Consider the following 21,774-nt stretch of genomic DNA (forward strand, 5'->3'; position numbering starts at 1 on the left):
CCTCGCGCGTTGAACACATCCTCCAACCACACACACCCATATTTTGCTCCATTGCGGTTTATTTCACACCTCAAACATTTAGTAAACAATTAAGCAAATACAAGTAATCTGCAATAAATTACAGGTAGTAAGAAAATAAACTACTAACTCTTTTACACTACGTCCACACCTACACGGGTATTTTTGAACACGCAGCTGTTTCGTCCACACGTAAACGGCGTTTCGAATCAGAGAACGGAGATTTTTTTAAACTCCTTTTTTGCGTTTACGTGTGGACGAGGAATACAGAGTTCGTCACGCAACATCAAAGGTTTGTGCCTTTTTTCACGTCACGCTGTGTGCACGTTATTGTTTACATGAGATGAATTGCAGAATGGCAGATAGAGACAAAATACTGTTAATCTGACTATCTGCAAGTTTTACATACTTACATACACACACGCAGTTACTGTCAATCCATTTAGAAAGGCAGAGGCGTCACGGTGTAATTATTTTACATGTAGTTGGGTTTTTTTTCCTGTGTAATAATATTCAACATTGCTATCAATACATTTTTCAAAAAATCCCTCTGCAAAATGGGTTCAAAAACATAAACAACTGTTGGATTCTGTTTGTCCGTGATTTGAACCGAGAGAACAAATTGTGGCAGGAACGACCTGATGTTATTTGTATCCCGCTGTAACTTTAATGTATAAAGAGCTAACATCTCCAAAATGTCAGGAGTAGTTAGTCATTACAAGAAGTGTTTGTGAACTACAAATCAAGAATGTGGGATACTGTTTGTCTGTGATTTAAACAGCCCAGCGCTGCTCCCGATGAAGGGAAAACCAATCCTGCAGGGAGACCTACCTCGGCACTTGTGCAGGTGAAACCAAAGGGAAAACCTGCTTCACCATATTTTCTAGTCTTTGGCTTAGAATGAAGTTGGTTTGGAAACATATTCAGCGATGCTTCATCTCCTGCTTTGCATTTGTGTGGGCGCCCCGTGCTAGCAGTGTCCAAGCGTTGTTGTTTTTTTTTTTCCCTTTTCATGCCACGCCCCCCCTGCAATGGCTCTGCGCCCCCCCCTAGGTGGCGGGCCCCACACTTTGGGAAGGTCTGCCTTAGAGGATGGGAACCATTTTTAAGGATTGATAAAGCCATCCTCTGCACCTGTTTAGAGTACAGGGAGGCTAAACAAGACTGTGGCTCACCTATCAGACGACTGGACCGTCTCACTCTCTGATTCAGTGAATTTTTCTCTGTGACAGAGGTCTGACGAAACCATGCCACCAAAAGAATGTTAAGCTGCATTATTAGAGTCTGACAGCTGCTGGTAAGAATGACCTCCTCCCTCCTCCTTCCTACACTGTGGGTGTACAAGTCTACTGCTGAACGAGCTGCTCGGTGCTCGTACAGTCTCATGCAGGGGGTTTGGAGGGGCTGTCCATGATGGATGTTGTTAGCTTAGACAACATCCTCTCCTCCCCAACCTGCTCGATGGACCTCAGCAGACAGTCCAGGACAGAGCTGGCCCTCCTGACCAATTTGTTGAGTTTCCCCTTGTCCCTCTCTGCCGTTCCACCACTCCAGCAGACCACAGCATAGAAAATAGCTGACGCCACCACAGTGTCGTAAAATGTCCTTAGGAGTGTCCTGTTTACCCCAAAAGATCTCAGCCGCCGTAGCAGGTGGAGACGACTTGTGTCAGATGTTTGGTTATTCCTTGGCTTCCAGTAACCCTGTGAGGAATCATGTTTGACCAGGATACGTCCTTCAATGTACATGCTGAACAAATAGGTCTGCTTTCTTCCATTTCCACAATATCTCTAAAATGAGAAAATATCCTGTCTCAGAGTGACGCTGAAAAACTAGTTAATGAATTTATTACTTCCAGGCTGGACGACTGTAATTCATTATTATCAGGAAGTCCCAAAAACTCCCTGAAAAGCCTTCAGCTAATCCAAAATGCTGCACAAGAGCACTGACAGGGACTAGAAAGAGAGAGCACATTTCTTATATTGGCTTCCCTTCATTGGCTCCCTGTTAAATCCATAATTGAATTTAAAATCCTGCTCTTCACATACAGGGTCTAGAATAATCAAAAGACTATGTGAGTGAAGTTGCCCTGCCCCCATATTCTTCAAATCTAACAAAATTGATGCCAAACGTTTGTGCTGCAAAAAGTTTTGTTTGTGCTGCTTTTGTTTTAAAGATATCTGTTGAGTCTGTGTTTCTACATGCCCCGCTAGTTTAGAGACTTACTCCTCATGAAGAACGAAAACAAGACAGAACATCTTCAACCAGTCTTTTACTCGCTAACGAGGGACGGCTTGGTCAGGACCAGGCTGTTACAAACTGTTATACACAATAGTTTACACAAGCTCCCCTCGTAAAACCCTAAGGATGCAGGAAAGATTATCGCTGATTAATATGTATTTTAAGAATTCAAAACATTAAAAACAGTTACAACTGTTTTGAATTCTTAAAATCTGTTTTTCATTAACTTTTAATGAGAATCAGTCTTATTAGGTAATGTTAATATAATATAATTATATTTATATAATATAATTATATCAGTGTTTTCAGGGTGGGAGAAAGTACTCAGGGCCTTCAGGTTACACACTATGAAAGGCAGCAACAAGTTTAATATTCAGAAACCTAAAGTATGTATCAGCAGCAGAATGGAGCTAAAAATAAATGTTTGTTTCAGTTCTATGAAGCTTTGAGTATTTTGGATCAGTAGCACTGCTGTGTTTGTTGCATCATATTGCTGTAATTGTTTATATGCTTTATATATTCTGAGGTAAGTTGATCTATAGTGTTACATCATATTCTATAAGGATGTTATGTGTTTGTATACTTTCTGCCCAGTTTGACCCATTTAGCAGAAGTCAGCCTGTTTAAGGCTCTGATATCTATTCTGTATGACTTAAAGCAGTTATGACATGGTCTGATTTTCTCACCCAATAAAGGAATATTTCATATATCAGTCTACTCTTCATTCTATCAGAAACAGTTATCACAGCTCGTACATTTTCTTTTTCCACATATATGTAAGCATTGAGCCAAATTTAGTAATGCCAACATATTAAAATAACCATATTTGTCTGTTATATATGATACATCTATATATACACTGTCAAAGATACTTGTATTTGAGTGAAGATTTAAGGTGATAGGAAATATAAATAACCTCAACTTTAATCTTTACTGAAGCTCAGTGTTTCAGTGTTTCACACTCACTGCTGTAATAACTAATAGAGTACACCTGTGCACTCTGTTTAGCACTGTTCAAGCCATCATTCAGAAATGGAAGGAGTATGGCACAACTGTAAACCTACCAAAACAAGGGCGTCCACCTAAACTCAGAGGCCGAACAAGGAGAGTGCTGATCAGAAATGCAGCCAAGAGGCCCATAATTTTTCTGAGAGTACGCCGATACTTCCCAGAGACGGACAGCTCAAATGATTGGATACGTCACCCGTTCACCGCCCTGCCTACTTCGTTATCACCATCTGACCAGGAGAGCCTAATTGAGATCGCAATAGATGGATCTCTAAAAGTTGAACACGCTCGAAAGACCATAGCAGATTTCTGGAAAGGACTGCGCACTGAACAGCCTGTGCTGGCTAAGCGCGCTGTCAAGACTCTGATGCCTTTCGCCACCACATACTTATGCGAAAGGAGATTTTCTGCTTTAACAAACATGAGAACAAAATACAGAGCAAGACTTGTGTGGAAAATGATTTAAGACTCAGCATTTCCCAAATTGAGCCAAACATTGAAGAGCTGTGTGCCTCTGCTCAAGAACATCCTTCACATTAAATAAAGTTCTGTTTAATGAAAGTTCATATCTGGCCTTTATGCTCTCGACAAAACGGTGAATTCTAATAAATCTTTTGATACACTGCTAGTATTAAGTAGTAAAGTTTGTTATTAAAATTCTGTCATTACTAAAATATATTAATAAATTCATTTGGTGGTGAGAAATAATCGACTGTGCAGTATTTATTTTTATGCATGCGGTATTGCAATGTATTTATAGACACTAATTAAGAGTCGTTCGTAGCAGGTATGCGGCTGAGGCTGACATGTTTGTCAGTTTGACACTGTTATAAGTAGAATAAGAACAGGGAATTGTTACCTGAATGGCACTCTTTTAAGGATAGGGAAACATCTGACGAGGTTATGTAATTGGTGTGGTGTTATGGAAATAGTTGAGCATGTATTCATTAACTGCAGGAGGTATGGTAACTATAGGAGAATGATGAGGGTAGAAATGGGAAATACTGGGGACTTCAGGTTTGAAAAGGTGGTTGCGGGGTTAGGATTTCAGGAAGGGAAATGAATTGGTTCTTCGATTTCTGAGAAATACAGGATTATTTAAGCGGATTTAAAGAGTTAGAGGTGATATAAGTAAAATCCAGGAGATGGCAGTAATGAAAAATCTATGGATGCAACCTGCCGTTAAAATGGAGGAAGAAGACGAAGAATGCTTGTGATTTGTTGAGATTGTATGGAGGCAGGGGCGGATCTAGAGAAATTTTCTTAGGGTGGCAAAGAAATCAAATGGGGTGGCAAAATCAAAGCCTTTTTTTAAAACACATATGTAGGTGGTTACAGATGGTTAAAATGATTCAAATGCAGTAAGTATACACGTTATTCATATAGTGTCAGGGTTCTGGGTCTGAGCAACCCAGGATCCCTGAGCAGCTATGGACTGGCTATATTATATGTATATTTGGTGTTGCTGTCTCTCTTCTTCCTGTTGGCGAATGTGTGTATGTGTTTCTGTGAGCGCCGGTCTGCGGGCGCCTTCAGGCCGGGTGGGTGTGGCCCTGCTGGTGGACTGGCCACACACCTGCTCCTGATCAGGCCTCGTCGGGGGAGCTACTTAAGAGAGTCTTGGAGCTCCCACCGACGCGGGATCATTTCGTGAGACTTCCCGTCAGTTCTCCAGTTAGTCTGTTTGTGAGTGTGTGCTCACCAAGTGAACCGTGGGTACTAACTACTGCCTCTATTTCCCCAGGAAGGATTGCTGGACGAGAGGGCAGCAGACACAGAGTGCACTGGCACGAGGGAGCGGACACACGAGCACAAACACTGGGAGAAGACACGGAGTGGAAGTCGGGAGCACACGGGGATGTGTTATTGTGTTTACAGCTTTTCACTGTAAATAAAGAGCACTGTTGGCATCGCAGAGTCTGCGTTTTGGGTCCTCATTCCCCATATCCCCACGGTCTGCCTGCCAGACCGTGACAGAATGATCCCGCCAGGCATGGACCCAGCGGTCTCTGAGGAGAGGCTCAGGAGGGAGGTGATGGACAAGGTTTACCGCCTATGCGAGTTGTGGGGGGAGAAGCCCGCGGAAGGTTTGCGTCACGCCGTGGAGAGGCGGCTGCAAGAGACGCTGTTCAAATTCCCCTGGCTGGTGGACTCCCTCAATTCAGTAGTCCTGGACTTCCTGCTCTCAACTCTCCACCTTCACTCTCCTACTCAGGCTGCTCGCCAGCCCGGTCAGCTGGTGGATGCACAGCCTGACACGCCGGCCCCGACGTCTACCCGGAAACGACGCTCGCGCCGCCGGCGTTCCTCACCGCAGCCGACTTCCCGGACATCTCAAGAGCCGGCTGTGGAGAGTAATAAGAACACTTTTTCATTTCTCACCCCATTTCCTTCTTTGTTTTTAGTGGATGGTGACTCCGCCGACGCTGCTGTAAGCCAGCCAACAGTGCAGCTAGCGTCTCCTCGTTCAGCGATCTCCACACCGCTCAGCTCTTCACCATCTGTAGCAGTGCCACCTGCTACGACGCTACCCGGACCTGCTCGGCCCGAGCCGGAGGAGCTCATGCTGCCAGCCGAGGAGCAGCTCAGCGGGCAGGAGCCGGTGGAGCTCAGCGAGCGGGAGGAGCCCGCGCCGCAGCCGGTGGAGCTCAGCGAGCGGGAGGAGCCCGCGCCGCAGCCGGTGGAGCTCAGCGAGCGGGAGGAGCCCGCGCCGCAGCCGGTGGAGCTCAGCGAGCGGGAGGAGCCCGCGCCGCAGCCGGTGGAGCTAGCGCCGCTGCCAGCCGAGGTGCAGTTCAGCGAGCGGGAGGAGCCCGCGCCGCAGCCGGTGGAGCTCAGCGAGCGGGAGGAGCCCGCGCCGCAGCCGGTGGAGCTCAGCGAGCGGGAGGAGCCCGCGCCGCAGCCGGTGGAGCTCAGCGAGCGGGAGGAGCCCGCGCCGCAGCCGGTGGAGCTCAGCGAGCGGGAGGAGCCCGCGCCGCAGCCGGTGGAGCTCAGCGAGCGGGAGGAGCCCGCGCCGCAGCCAGCCGAGGTGCAGCTCAGCGAGCCGGTGGAGCCAGCGCCGCAGCCAGCCGAGGTGCAGCTCAGCGAGCCGGTGGAGCCAGCGCCGCAGCCAGCCGAGGTGCAGCTCAGCGAGCCGGTGGAGCCAGCGCCGCTGCCAGCCGAGGTGCAGCTCAGCGGGCAGGAGCCGGAGGAGCTCAGCGAGCCGGTGGAGCCAGCGCCGCTCCCAGCCGAGGTGCAGCTCGGCGAGCCGGTGGAGCCAGCGCCGCTGCCAGCCGAGGTGCAGCTCAGCGGGCAGGAGCCGGAGGAGCTCAGCGAGCCGGTGGAGCCAGCGCCGCTGCCAGCCGAGGTGCAGCTCAGCGAGCCGGTGGAGCCAGCGCCGCTGCCAGCCGAGGAGCAGCTCAGCGAGCCGGTGGAGCCAGCGCCGCTGCCAGCCGAGGAGCAGCTCAGCGAGCCGGTGGAGCCAGCGCCGCTGCCAGCCGAGGAGCAGCTCAGCGAGCCGGTGGAGCCAGCGCCGCTGCCAGCCGAGGAGCAGCTCAGCGAGCCGGTGGAGCCAGCGCCGCTGCCAGCCGAGGAGCAGCTCAGCGAGCCGGTGGAGCCAGCGCCGCTGCCGGAGGGACCTCCACGTCTAGCGCGCCCTCCACGCCGTCCACATCCAGCGCGTCCACGTCAGCGACCAGCGCGTCATCGGCCATGTACCACATCTCGCTGTTGCTCACCGGAGCAGCGCCGCCGGACCCGGGGCAGGTCACCGGAGCAGCAGCTCAGCCGCCACCGGACCCGGGGCAAGCCGCCGGAGGAGCAGCTCAGCCGCCACCGGACCTGTGGCCGCCCGCCACAGCTGCCACGCCACCGGACCCGTGGAAGCCCGTCGCTGCTGCCACGCCGCCGTTACCAGACCCGTGGAAGCCCACCGCAGCTGCCACGCTGTCGTTACCAGACCCGTGGAAGCCCACCGCAGCTGACACGCTGTCGTCACCGGACCCGTGGCCGCCTGCCGAGACCGTTTCACAGCGGCTGCCAGACGCATAGCCGCCTGCCGCAGCAGCAACGCCACCGCCGGACCCGTGGCCGCCCGCTGGAGTTGCAGCGCCGCCGCCGCCAGATCCGTGGCAGGCCACCAGAACCGTTTCGCCGCCGCCACCGGACCCGTGGCAGGCCGCCGGAGCTGCTGCGTTTCCATCAAGGGGTTAGAGGTAGGCCACCTGAACTGTTTTACCGCCACTGCCTAACCCACAGCAGGTCCCGCGTGTTTTGCCGTCCTGCGGGTCGGCCGCCAGAACTGTGTTTGCTGCCACTGGACCGGGGGATTGGACTGTTGAACTGTGTTTTTCTTTTGTTACTTTGTGGTGGCTGTTTGGCGGAGAGGTTTTGGGGCCCTCCGTCCTGGACCCCCCGCCGCCCGCCCTGGGTTGGTTGTACTGTGGTTTTGTTTTTGCTTTTGGGTCGTCGGGTGCCGACCCTTAGAGGGGGGGTACTGTCAGGGTTCTGGGTCTGAGCAACCCAGGATCCCTGAGCAGCTATGGACTGGCTATATTATATGTATATTTGGTGTTGCTGTCTCTCTTCTTCCTGTTGGCGAATGTGTGTATGTGTTTCTGTGAGCGCCGGTCTGCGGGCGCCTTCAGGCCGGGTGGGTGTGGCCCTGCTGGTGGACTGGCCACACACCTGCTCCTGATCAGGCCTCGTCGGGGGAGCTACTTAAGAGAGTCTTGGAGCTCCCACCGACGCGGGATCATTTCGTGAGACTTCCCGTCAGTTCTCCAGTTAGTCTGTTTGTGAGTGTGTGCTCACCAAGTGAACCGTGGGTACTAACTACTGCCTCTATTTCCCCAGGAAGGATTGCTGGACGAGAGGGCAGCAGACACAGAGTGCACTGGCACGAGGGAGCGGACACACGAGCACAAACACTGGGAGAAGACACGGAGTGGAAGTCGGGAGCACACGGGGATGTGTTATTGTGTTTACAGCTTTTCACTGTAAATAAAGAGCACTGTTGGCATCGCAGAGTCTGCGTTTTGGGTCCTCATTCCCCATATCCCCACGGTCTGCCTGCCAGACCGTGACATATAGATATAGTCTATAACTTAATTATTGTCTGTAGCCCACATAATTACACACTTTAGTTACATAAAACATGTGAGTTTTGATCTTATGTACTGTATAGCCTGTATAATAAATAAATATGTAGCCCAATAAGTATAAAATCCAGAAAGCTACACAACATTGGGCGGTTCATTTACAAACGGTCTAACTTAAGTTTCACACTGTTTTTTGTTAGAAAACAATCACACTGTTACAGCTTAAATTACACAAAATGTCAGAAATCTGCACTGTCATGAACAAAGATTTAAACCTAATTTTTCATGATTTGTTGGATTAACCCACGGAGGTCTGAAATACAACCGGCCATTTGTGACTCCTTTTGAGTTTACGTTTGTATTTCACCCTCAAATTGTTTCATTTTTTATTTATTTATTTTTTCCCCCTTGCCTTGTTTGGTGTCATTCTTTTTCAGCTCAACTGAATTTAGTTGTTCTTTTCACTGACATACTGCATTAGTACTACTATTACTATTAATAGTACTATTACTGATCTGAAATCACACAAAGAACTTAAAATCCTAGTAGTATTTTTTACTGTAAAAAAAACCACAGACATGTTGAGTAAATTTTTATAACTTGAAATGCAAATATAATATAATTGTACGTTTTGTAAACATATACAGCTATTTATCTAAAAATGCAGCCAATACACCTGCCGTTTTTTTTGTTTTTTTTTTCATTTTCTACAACCATTTAAAAATATTGCTAAAACTAAAATGAGAGAACAATCAGGTTTTGCAATAAGATGCCCCACAAATGATGTGTGCCAGTAAAAAATAAGTTTGTCCACCAAAAAACAGGAGAACAGCACAGGGATAAACCTGCAGGCCTGACAACAGGAGGTGTATCACTCCGCTGGTTTTCTACTTAGTGACAGTGTTTACGTTGCTAATGTGCCTTTGTGACGTTCATTAGTGCCCTCACTGACACACAAAACAAAACGACTATACAACAGAACAGCTACACAAGACAACACAACACACTAAGTATACACTCCACACTAAACGTCACAAATCTCCCACATCTAAGCTCTCTCTCTCTCTCTCTCACACTCGCTCTGTCTCACTGCCGTTACCGTCACTCCCAAAACTTCCCCCTCTTCCTAAACAACCAAATCCCATATGTTGACTTTTTTTTTTAATTGGTCGACATGGTACATTTTTCCACCAATAGGAAAGAGGTGGCTTTTTTTTTCCCTTTTTTTTACTGTTTTCGCGCTGTCCTTAGAAAACGCTTAAAACACACACACAGAAAAACGTGATGACAGTATTTAGAAAAAAAGCATGGCTTATATATATATTATCACAACTCTGGATTTACTGGCCGGTAATTAAAATTTAAAAACTTTAAAGTCTGAACTTTCAATGCGGGCTGAAATAGAGTCAGCGTGGCTGCAGCTTGTTGCTTCAGTCATGTGATTTGGAGGTGCAGCGCGTCCGTGAACCACAGAGGGTTAATAACACTCACCTTCCTTCCATTTCCAGAGTGTAACATCCAACCACCTGTGTAAAATCCGAAATTCCCATGGTGTTGTTCAAAATATGCTCTGGCACAATCAGAAGCATCACTTGTTACTGAAACCAAGAAAAAAGCCGGTCCTGCTATGGCCTGAACCATTTGTTAATGGTGGAGGGGGGGACGACGACGACGACGACGCTATCCAATATATTCAGTTTTAGCATTTATATTCACTGTTGACTGTAACTACGCTCAAACTGTTAATGCTATCTTATTTTAATAAACAACACTGTCGTATGCAAAACTGGGGTGGCAAGGGATCATTTTAGGGTGGCACTTGCCACCCCATGCCACCCTTCTACACTGTAAAAAAAAAAAAAGTGCTGTTTTTACAGGAAAACGCTGGCAGCTGGGGTTACCAGGGACTTCCTGTAGAAAATACAGCAGCACAGTATATCGCTTTACAGATGCAATATGTAAATTGATTTACAGTGAGTGAAACTCACATTAAAACTTAAATCTACAGAAAAAATAAGTTAATTTCACACATTGATGTTATATATAAATAGACTATTTCCTGTATCTTTTACAAGTAATAAATGCTTATTGTGGATCCATAAATTGTAAAATTAACAGTGAAATATCAAACAAAAAACTAATTTAAAATGGTAGAACAATGGTGAAACTGTGCATATTAAATGGAGCTGCTCTGTATATTATACATAAAATCTATTACTATGCTGTATATTTTATGTTTTAATGTAAAATTTTAACCATAAACCAGCAAATTTATTACTGCTACGCCTACACCTAAACATGCAAAAATACATCTTGAGAAAACACAGGAGAGGAAAATATCACTTTTGGGAAATTTATTTTGCAGCCAAATTAGCCAAATGACAGCAATTGGATGCATTTTTTCCAACTAACACAATATGCAAGGCACACAGCAACTACACAATTCAATCAAAATATAAGCTATAAAAGCTGTGGAACATTCCTGCAAAGCAAGAACCATGTTCATGAAACAAGCATTTGTTAGACCCTCTACCAGAAAAAGTTAAATAACCTGTTAAGACTTTAAAACAAAAATCACATATTGTGCCAAAAATGATCATAATCACCATGCAACGCAACACGCACCGTGCTGTCACCACAACCATGGCCTTGGTCAGAAAACACATCAGGAAAACCACGTGGTGAAACAAACCTACACATGTGGTGTAAAAACACTGCAGTAGCAGCATGTTTTTTCTGTTTTTTTTATAAAGAACATTCCTTCAAAGCAAGAACATCTTCATGAATTGGCTTCACGCATTCGACCAGTAAAAGGTTTCAGTACACATTGTGGAACAAAATTAACAAAGTAAAACTAACAGTCCACAGAGAGTCAAGATTTAGGCTTAGCGCCACTCGTGGTCGGCGAGATCCTGAATCAGGGTGAGGACTCAAGGGTTCACACTGAGATGACGCTTTGAGTTTTTGTTCTCTACTTTGGTTCCTTTTTCTGGGTTTATGGAAAGGAAACACTTGTAGAATAAAAATCATATAAAAGTTTATTAAGCATTTTTATAATTGATCAGTTAAAATACAAGTACAAAGTAAGTAAAAATTAAGTATATACATATATATACACAGTCATGGCCATGACCACGTTCAAGACAAAGTATAACCAAAATGTTGTGGGGAAGTGAACAATGCATGGTCAAAAGTATTGGCACCCTTCACGAGTGTCTTTTGCAGTGATATGTCACACTTTAGCATTTTTAAAATCCAAAGCAAAGGTTATAGGTAGTCAGACGTCAGCTGACTCTTGGTCTAGCCCCGAGTCTCGGCCAGGCTTGGACCCGGATTCAGAATGTTATTTAATTAAAAAACAAACAAACAAAAAACAACAAAAACAAAAAAAACTACTGAATCCGGCTCCAAAGCCGACCGAGACTCAGAGCCAGACCTGGACTCCAACCACATCAAAGCCAGACTCCAGATCCCAGAGTCTCAGTTATGAGAAATAACAAAGCCATATTTGCTCACCTCTGAAGAAACTCTAAAGTGAAAGCCAGCTCAGATGGATAATGGATGTTAAAATTGTAGTAGCTCCCGAACATGAGGCACAGTGCAGAAATGAAGGAGGATATGTTTGTGCTGACGAGGTTCCGATCAATACTCAGCATGTATCTTCTTGAGGAATAGCAGGACTGTCCTGTGAACAAATTATTTAACAGGTTATATCGATAAACACGGCAGTCACATGACATTCTATAAAAAGTGCACTTAAAAAAAAAAAAAAGAGAGAGAGAGAGAGCTATGAAACAGACTTACCACACACAATAATAGTGGGTGTCAGAGGCACTTGCTCCAGTTGTACCTCATCTGCCAGATATGCATCTTCAACACCGAAAAGCACAGACGACTCCTTCTCTTCAAAGTAGCTGAGCAGAAGCAGGACCATCTCTTTCACATCATCTGAGCAGCCACTCTGCGGTCCCCGCATCCTCTGAAGCCTTGCATAAGTCTGAAGGAACGCCTTGCTTTTGCTGACAGCAACTGTGGTCAAGTAGTCCAGAAGCCTTTTCCCCTTCAAATCCAAATTTCGTGTGAATGTTTCTCTGAGGTCAAACCCAGTAAGTTCCTTGAAGTGGACAGACATGCCAAGTTCATCAAACCAAAACGGCCACTCCTCTCTAAGACATTTAATACTTTTCCCTTGATTGACATGTTGACGTTGTGTGTTAAGTGGACTTCATTAGACTTTTTACCTCTTCTGGATTGGCGTCAGCTTGCTGGAACATCACCTTGAGTTTTTCCATTTTTTGCCGTTGGCTCTCTGGAGTTTCTTCAAGAGGCAGAAATTCTACATTCCATTTAATGCACCCGTATGTATCCTGTATTGCTGCTCTTTCTTCTAAAGGGATCTGTTCTGCAACTGTTTGACAAGTGAAAGGTAGCCTGTGCCAACAATATCACCCTCTATTAAATCTTGCAGAGAATTGGGATATTTTGCCACCATTTTTTTGCAACATCAATTGAATGTTTTCTACCTACATGAGGGCATTTTTCCATCATCTCAGTCACAACAATCCAGACCATTTGCCTCCTCAGTTTTGGGCAAGGCCTTTTCCCCCTCTCAAGAAAATGCATCACTTCTGCAGGAAGTTTACTCCATGGAATTTCAAAGTTGTCATCCCAATGTGTGTCACATCCTGGGCTGCTGGAGGAGGTCGACGATAGACTTTGGGATGAAACAGAGAGCAATGACAGTGACTGGGTTGATGAGGCTTCCACAGATGATAGCGAGCTGTTCTCTGGAGTTTGGTCTTTAAATTACAAAAAAAATACAATTATGATTCACACTGTATGTCTGTTCATGACCATCTCTACTTTTGATTTTGAATAGTTGTTTGTTGTTTTTACTTACATTTCTGTTTCCAAGCAGAAAGAAGCTTTCTTGCTTGTACAGGTCTTAATGCTGTCATCAAATCTGCCTCCGTTACGAAGCGTAGATCATCACTTGTCTCAACACCGCAGTTTCTCACACTGCGCACGCGCAAACACAAATGTCAGCGAAAAAGACGGCGCAGCACGGCGGTGCAGCGTGTGATCTGGACACAAGCGATGGAGGCACTTGTAGAACTTTGGAAATCTCATCCGAGCCTTTTCGATGTGGCCTCACAAAATTATCACGACCACAACAACCGTGAAAATAGTTGGATGGACGTTGCTGCTCAATCACAGCTGCCTGATCAATGTTTTTCATTAGCAATTTAGCAAAGTTGATGGCGGTGGTGTGCGTGTCTGTGTGAGTGAAAGACAAAGAGGGAGAGCGAGCGACAGAATTTCTGTTATAACCTTCATTTTATGGACGCACAGTGTGAGCACTCGGGTCGCATCAGAGCATCGGGTCGTATAGTGTGAGACCCTGCATCGTGACCTACGAACTTCTAACCCCTGCGAGTCAATCGTACAGTTTGAGCAGGAGCTGAATCGCGCGACTGACAAAATCGCACAGTGTGAGCCCGGCATTAGCCTGTAATAATGAGACATTGCTAACCTAACCTAAAAAAGTAGTCTAGTCTGTTGTATGTTCACCAGTATGATAATGATGAAGCAGTAAACTCAGTTAACGTGGTTTTATTAACCAGCAGAGCAGCAGACAACTTACATGCTTGGATTCAATAACGGAATGGCGCCTATACCACTCAAAACATACACACACCTACACGGAGGTACGGCAAGCGGATTAGGACAAAATACCAAACTAACAGCAGGTTATCTACATAGTCTAAGTATCACATTGCAATTAAAAGAAACATAAAGAATACAAGCATTATGACTAAACAGAAGCATTACTTAGGCGTTAAATAATAATTTCTTATAGGTTACTCTACAATAGGCTGCAAATAGCCCGAATGATTAAAAAAAACATAATGTAAACAATTTTAATTGTATATTTTATATAGCCTATAAATAGAGAGGCAACCTCTCAGGTTCACAATGACGTCTTCTGTGAAAACATTTTTATTAGTCCTATCCCTGAATTTGCATCATTTCATGAATCATGTTAAAAGTAGGCCCAGTACATCCATGCAGTTGTAAAGTGACTTACATATAATTCTTGTATTTTTAAAAACAACTGACTAAAACTATAATTTTTACAATATTTGCATGTCAAATTAACATAATTGTTTTGTTATGAGTATTAAGGTATTTCACTGTTTTTGTTCAAAGTATTTGTAGTTTTAACCAATATATTTGATTATAATCACACATTGATGTTGTAAATATAACAAAAACATTATATGTAATAGTTTACAAAAGTCCACTGTGATTGAAGCAGAAAAATTGTGTTTTTGAGTTTACTATACTTTTCTGTAGGGATTTTACATGGTTTTTTATGTCAAATTCACTGCCATTTTTTACAGTGTAGATCCGCCCCTGTATGGAGGTGGTAGTTGTATTACCAGGGGCGGTGCCCGAGTATAAGAGGAGATTTTCGCGGAAGTGCCGGCTTACGTTGCTGTAAACTTGGGTGTATAACGCAGTGTGTTCGTTGCTTTGTCTGTTTAATAAGTACAAAACGTGGAGCAATTAAGGCACCGGGTGTAAATAGAGCCTATAAATAGAGAGGCAACCTCTCAGGTTCACAATGACGTCTTCTGTGAAAACATTTTTATTAGTCCTATCCCTGAATTTGCATCATTTCATGAATCATGTTAAAAGTAGGCCCAGTACATCCATGCAGTTGTAAAGTGACTTACATATAATTCTTGTATTTTTAAAAACAACTGACTAAAACTATAATTTTTACAATATTTGCATGTCAAATTAACATAATTGTTTTGTTATGAGTATTAAGGTATTTCACTGTTTTTGTTCAAAGTATTTGTAGTTTTAACCAATATATTTGATTATAATCACACATTGATGTTGTAAATATAACAAAAACATTATATGTAATAGTTTACAAAAGTCCACTGTGATTGAAGCAGAAAAATTGTGTTTTTGAGTTTACTATACTTTTCTGTAGGGATTTTACATGGTTGTTTATGTCAAATTCACTGCCATTTTTTACAGTGTAGATCCGCCCCTGTATGGAGGTGGTAGTTGTATTACCAGGGGCGGTGCCCGAGTATAAGAGGAGATTTTCGCGGAAGTGCCGGCTTACGTTGCTGTAAACTTGGGTGTATAACGCAGTGTGTTCGCTGCGTTGTCTGTTTAATAAGTACAAAACGTGGAGCAATTAAGGCACCGGGTGTTCATCTCAGGGGCAGCTGTACTCCGTTTTCTGCTGGATTAATGCACTGTATGTATTTTAGTTCACTCCTGTATTATCATATTTTCATGTGTAACAGGGAAAATATACTGTGGCTATTGCCTGCCAGCTTTGGTTACATTTGCATGACTCTGTGGCCTCCAGTACATCGGGGCCTTTTGCCTTTGAAGATCCGCTATTAACCTAACACCGTTTCTCTGTTACTGTTTCCCGAGGCCCCATACTGTGATTTGGTGATTGCCGCGTATCTGAGGGCTGAAGCTGGATTTTTGTTTTCCTACCGACTGAACACTGGTTCTAACTGGTTCTAAAAGTTAAGTGTTTCTTTAGCTGACGTCATCTTTGGCTCCGCCTTGGGTGGATGCACAGATTTTAACATGTCTATTCCGGCAGCTACTTTTTGGATGGGTTTCTGTTTTATTTATTTTTTATATACATGCTGTTATATCTATTTTCCCCTATTCAGTGCTAATGTTGTTATTGTAACTTTAATTAAATTTGAATTTTATCTATAACGTTTAGCTGTTACTGTTAATCCCCTGAAATCTGACACCAAGCTGCCACTAATCCTCTGAATCAGGCTAATAGTGACTTTTATTGATTATTAATTTGATTTCTCTTCTGTTTCTTGATAGAACTGAGGGTGGACCAGTAGCAGTGTGATCTATAATACGGCACCTTGAAAGTGAGACTGTGTGGTATCCCTTTTATTGACTGGTAAGTCATACCCTAGTCCACTCTTTCTCTTTTCTTTCTTTTCTTTTGTTGTTTTAAGCATATGTAATACTGTTTTTATAGGGCAGCATTTAGGCCAATAGTGGGTGTGCTGCAGTCATTCATTCTGTTCAAACCTGTGCGTACTTCTCTTAATAATAGTAAACCCTTAGATATCCTGGGGGTAAAATTTCCACAGGCAGCATCGCTATAAAATCATGAAGTTTCCTTAACTGTACTGCCACACGTGCATGGACTGTATGTGACCAGCATTGCATCCAGTAGTGGTGTGGCGCTATCCACTGTTGTGAATCCTTGTGACAAGCGAGCAGCCAAAAGTGGCTTGTACAAACCTGTATGTGTACAAATCTTGCCATGTGCTGCTGCTTCTCTTAGGACTCTGGTTCCTGCAAAGGTTTCTCTGCTTCACGAACAATCATCACATACTCCACTGCTTTTCAGTTTAACAAACACCAATATGAGTCATTACATCTGTTCCAAAATAAAATGAATAATATAATAACTAATAACCTAAACCCGATGCCAACGCAGTGCTAGGAGTTGCATACAATTTGTATCTGTTATGATTTTGTCCTGCAATGGTCATGAAAGCAACATAGTCATAAAAATCATTACTCGTTTTAATTTTCAAATTTCATATTTGAGCTACCTTATGTTTGTTATCAGCAGCTGCCTTCATGTTTGGATTGTTCAGGGTATCTCTTGGTATGTTTTGTCAGTGAGCAACAGTCCACTGCTGCTTGGTTCTCTCTTTGGAATGCAGAATTTAAAGGTGTATGATAAATGGTTTTTTCATCAGGTCGGAGACATGGCTTCAGATACGATGACAGTGGCTGGTCTGGGACGACATTTTTATCCCGGAATGCTCTACAATGCTTTAACGGATAAGCAGGCATGTGGTAAGTTTTGTCTTTATTATAAACATAAATGGTTTGCTTTTAAAAAAAGATTGTTTAAATATACTCGTCAGTAATATAAATGCTTGGACATGTTCAAGGTGTCTTAAAGATCAAAATTAATGGTATTTGCTGATGAAACTAATATTTTTTTCTGAGAATAATTATGAGTAATAATAATAATAATAATAATAATAATCATGAATGAAGAGTTTAAAAACTGGATGGAAAGTAATACCTTATCACTAAATCCTAGCAAAACAAAATCAGTGATATTTGGTAACTATAAATTGAATCATCAACATCAGGTGTTACTGATGTTTATTTATATAGTGCCAAATTACAATATATGTCTTAAGGCACTTTTATATTATAAGTTAAAGATGCTATAATCAATGAAAGACTAGAGGCCTCTTACCTGCCTCCCTAACACACAGGAGAAAAGCATTATAAGCAGATGTCTTCCCCAAAGATCAAATAGGTTGCTTGCAAAACATGAAGCTGACTTGAACTCAATAAAATAGCTTTTATTTGATCACAGTAAAAACAGTAGTTTTATCTCAGTATGTTACACTATTTGCTTTAACACACTGTACAGGGATTTCTCCAAAGCGTTGATCCTAATTATTGTTAGCCAGTCTGGTTAGGTTCCAGTTTCAAGGAGACACCCTCAGTTTTTATCCAATGGCCAGCGGCCTTGTATAATTTGTGAAGTGGGAAAATACAAATTAGAATAAGCAATACTGCTCTTAAGCAGGGAGGAAATAAAACAATAGTTACACATAAAATACAGTTATGATCTTGTAACATAATGATGATAATAATGGCTCATAAAATCACGAGCTGCACATTATTTCCTGACTTTACCAAAAGCTTCATAAAATAACTAACATTTTGCCATTTTTTTAGGTTTAACCTTGTGGGATGATCACACTCTACAAGAGCACACAGTTAAGAGACCTCGAACAAGCAGCACGTTTAAAACTTCTGCTTGCGACTCCATTGAATCCAGATGCTCCTTGTTGGCTTTAGAACCTTCTTTGAAGGCCAGTTTTCTTAGTGGATGTGTAGAAGTTGGAGGATCTGGCAAAAATCTGACAGATCAAAAGACATTCAAGAACCAAAGCAGAGTGACTATTCAGTACCAAGCTACCACCATCCACAAAGAATTATCAGCATCTATAATTGGCACCATAAATGAATCGCAGAGACAAATTATAGAAAGTATCTCAGCTACACATATAGTCACTGGTATCCTTTATGGGGCCAATGCCTTGTTTGCATTTGATAGTGAGAAGTTAGACAATAGCCAAGTGAAGGACATCCAAGGAAGCATGGATGCTTTAATAAAGAAGATCCATGTTGATGGGAAACTTAAAATTGAGCTGACTAAAGAAGAAAAAGACTTGAGCAAGAAATTCTCCTGTAAATTCTTTGGAGACTTCATTCTGGACAGCAACCCTACAACATTTGAAGAAGCAATGAAGACCATTGCAGAACTGCCAAAGACCCTGAAGGAAAAGGGTGAAAATGCTGTTCCTATAAAAGTTTGGCTGACGCCACTGAAGACATTAGGGTATGGAGGTGCAGAGCTGGTAAAAGACATCAGCGTTGACTCACTAAGGAAGATTGAAGATACTCTGGAAGCTCTAAAGGAGATGAAAGAGAGATGCAATGACTCTCTGGATGAGGTGGTGGTGAAGCATTTCCCACAAATTAAAAAGTACCTACAAAACTTTCAGAAGTTGTGTAGTGATAAAATATCTAACTTCCAACGAACTCTGAAAAGAGTGCTTCCCTCCATTCGTGAAGGTAAAGCAGATGAGAGCTCACTGAACGACGTTTTTGATGACCTAGACAAGTCACCATACAATCTGGGAAATCTTAGCAAGTGCCTTGACTATATAGAGAGAGAAATCAACATCATCAGGTCCTTTTTAGGGAGGATGGAGGGAATAAAGATTGTTCAAAATAAGTCAGAATTAGATAGAGCAGTACTTGCCACAGGTGTAAATCATGCATTTTGCTTTGTTTTCACCGGTTTGATAAATGCTGACCTCAACCTTGATGCAATGGCCAATGAAGACCCATGGTATTATTTAGACGATACCTTGGATCATATGGAAAAAGTAGAAGACATTTTCATGGATCTTTACAAAGCATACAAGAACAGCACCCAGCTCTGTTTCCTTGTAGCAGCTATACAACACCAGAATTACAAAGGAGCCACCATTTATCAGTACAAGAAGGGCAGAATGATTACTGATCATTTTTCAAAGCCCAAGATACGGGATCCCAGAACTACAAAAAAGCGAAGTCGTTTTCTTTGGAGTAAGTATTTACTTCCTAGATTGCTAGTTTTCAAAATCATCAAATATTTAAAGGCATTGTTGTAATTATCAACAAAAACCAAATATAGTTTTTTTTAATATTAGAAGTTACTTGACTGAAGTGGAAGATTATGTAGATGACTCCTAAAAGATTGTGTTTTTGCCTTTCATTCAGATTACTGTCATCTCACTCTGGACCCAGACACTGCAAATAACTACCTCACTCTATCTGAAGACAACAAGAAGGCAACATGTGGGAAGTGGCAAACCTATCCAGATCACCCAGAGAGATTTGATGGACATACACAGGTTCTGTGCAAACAGCCGCTGACTGGTCGCCACTATTGGGAAGTAGAGTGGAGTGCTGGTTATATGCTGAGTAATGTTGGCATAGCTGTTGCATACAAAGAAATTGGAAGGAAGGGAAGAATGAATGATTTAAAGTTTGGATGTAACAAGATATCCTGGTATTTTGGTGTGGATAAAAGTAAATTCTTTGACAAAATTGTGTCTAAAATAAAATCCATCATGCCTTTTGTAGACATATTTTATAAAAGGCTTGTAACATACCATGATAATAAGGTGGGGATGTTTTTTTCTCTCACTAGATTGAGCAGAGTTGGTGTGTATCTGGATTGGCCTGCAGGCACTTTGTCCTTCTACGATGCTTCCTCTAATAGTGACAAACTTGTTCATCTGTACACCTTTCAAACCAAATTCTCAGAGTCTGTTTACCCAGGGTTTTACATCTATTCCCCTTCCAATTATGTTTTCCTGTGTCCAGCTAGTCAGATGATGGAAAACATTTAGCATACACCTGTTTACTGACAAAGAAGTAAAGCGCTCTGTAACAAAGACCAACTTGTAGAGGAAAGTTTCACCTTTGCTTTGTTGCTTCAGTGGTGAGGGAGAAGTGCTGATTGAGCATTGCTCGCACTTCCACCTCCAGCCATTGGCCAACTCTAGGGTGACCGAGCAATAAGGTGTGACGGACCTGTGTGCAATGCAAAAACGAAGTATGATGATAAGTGCTTTGATACAGCTTCTTTGTCCATGCTTTGCTGTCTCCTCACTGCTTGCTACACACCAAGGAGTGCCTATGCTCCACAAAAACAGCAACATGCTTTCTGTATGACACACGGTGATGACCTAGATGTAATTGGTCTGATATTTTGTGCCATATTTGTAAATACTTGGCTGAGGAGAAATGTAATCTTTTTAATCCTGACCTGGTTGAATAAAAGAAAACCTGTCTGTGGATTTATTCATTCTATAACATCTACATCAAGGGCGTAGATTTGGCATGGACGGAAGGGACATGTCCCCACCAATATCCAGCAATTATTGAATTGTCACCACCAATAATTTGATTTCTTCGAGTAAAGAAAAACAAACCCGATAGAAAGAAAAAAATGATCTGTCAACGTGTCATTCACCCAGTGGTGCAGGAAGAGTTAAATTACGTTCTCTACTGCAGCGGTCCCCAACCTTTTTTGCGCCACGGACCGGTTTATGCCCGACAATATTTTCATGGACCGGCCTTTAAGGTGTCGCGGATAAATACAACAAAAATAAAACTAGTACCGGTACCGAAAAAAAGAAGGTTTATTCATAACACACGTGAAAAGACCCAGGAAAACCGAGTTAACGATAAAAACGATAACAAAATAACACTGAAAACCGATAAAAACCCTGAAAACCATACATTTCACACCTGAGCCTCAACTCTCGCGGCCCGGTACCAAATGACTCACGGACCGGTACCGGTTCGAGGCCCGGGGGTTGGGGACCGTTGCTCTACTGGAGTCCTACGTCATGTGACAAATATGGCCAATGTGATTGGCTGTGCCTTTCAGGGAGCTCTGTTTAGTTTTAGCAGCGGCAAACCTGCGCTGCGAGGACCTGCAAGGAGGAGAGGAGGAAGGCAGCAAAGTCAAGTTCACTCATAAAATGTGTCCGTCACAATAACGTTACAGGCTATGCTAGGCTTTGGCCCACATCAGTCTAAAATTGTATGCAACCATGAATAATGTGTTTTGGAAACTAACTGCACAACAGGCAGCACTATTAGTTATCTCAGTCTCAGAGCAGCATTTCTAATTTTGATTGAAACTGTCAGAGAAAACGGCAGCCTCGAACAAGCAAGGATATTAGTTTACAGAGGAAGTTAAAATTATATGTCTAACGTTAAAATGTTGGTGACACAATAATTTCAT

General features: G+C 43.2%; 2 protein-coding genes and 1 pseudogene across 2 annotated transcripts; 2 read left to right on the plus strand and 1 right to left on the minus strand.

Moving 5' to 3' along the window:
* The first annotated feature begins 5,233 nt into the window (after window positions 1-5,233).
* LOC148096658 (uncharacterized) lies at window positions 5,234-7,794 on the plus strand (annotated as a pseudogene).
* A 4,060-nt stretch (window positions 7,795-11,854) lies between these two features.
* On the minus strand, window positions 11,855-13,332 carry LOC118453889 (uncharacterized). Its single transcript, XM_087835477.1, has 4 exons — window positions 13,319-13,332; window positions 13,025-13,141; window positions 12,147-12,565; window positions 11,855-12,027 (listed from the first exon to the last, which is right to left on the minus strand). Exons 1-4 carry the CDS (start codon window positions 13,330-13,332, stop codon window positions 11,855-11,857), a joined length of 723 nt encoding a protein of 240 aa, XP_087691603.1.
* A 2,932-nt stretch (window positions 13,333-16,264) lies between these two features.
* On the plus strand, window positions 16,265-20,818 carry LOC102786742 (stonustoxin subunit beta-like). The gene is made up of 4 exons (XM_087834702.1): window positions 16,265-16,314; window positions 17,132-17,231; window positions 18,138-19,559; window positions 19,734-20,818. Exons 2-4 carry the CDS (start codon window positions 17,141-17,143, stop codon window positions 20,366-20,368), a joined length of 2,148 nt encoding a protein of 715 aa, XP_087690828.1. The 5' UTR covers window positions 16,265-16,314; window positions 17,132-17,140; the 3' UTR covers window positions 20,369-20,818.
* Window positions 20,819-21,774: the final 956 nt, after the last annotated feature.

This window comes from Neolamprologus brichardi, chromosome 22, assembly GCF_056152115.1.
Source record: "Neolamprologus brichardi isolate AB-2024 chromosome 22, ASM5615211v1, whole genome shotgun sequence".
NCBI lineage: Eukaryota > Metazoa > Chordata > Actinopteri > Cichliformes > Cichlidae > Neolamprologus > Neolamprologus brichardi.

Excerpts from the sequence above, each read along its gene's own strand:
- LOC118453889 (XM_087835477.1), bottom strand. Across the intron at positions 12,566-13,024 it reads CTCCTCCAGCAGCCCAGGAT|TCCACTTAACACACAACGTC; the intron begins GTGACACACATT and ends AGTCTAATGAAG. Across the intron at positions 12,028-12,146 it reads ACCCACTATTATTGTGTGTG|GACAGTCCTGCTATTCCTCA; the intron begins GTAAGTCTGTTT and ends ATTTGTTCACAG.
- LOC102786742 (XM_087834702.1), top strand. The coding sequence starts at position 17,141 with ATGGCTTCAGATACGATGACAGTGGCTGGTCTGGGACGACATTTTTAT. Across the intron at positions 17,232-18,137 it reads AACGGATAAGCAGGCATGTG|GTTTAACCTTGTGGGATGAT; the intron begins GTAAGTTTTGTC and ends CCATTTTTTTAG. Across the intron at positions 19,560-19,733 it reads GCGAAGTCGTTTTCTTTGGA|ATTACTGTCATCTCACTCTG; the intron begins GTAAGTATTTAC and ends CCTTTCATTCAG.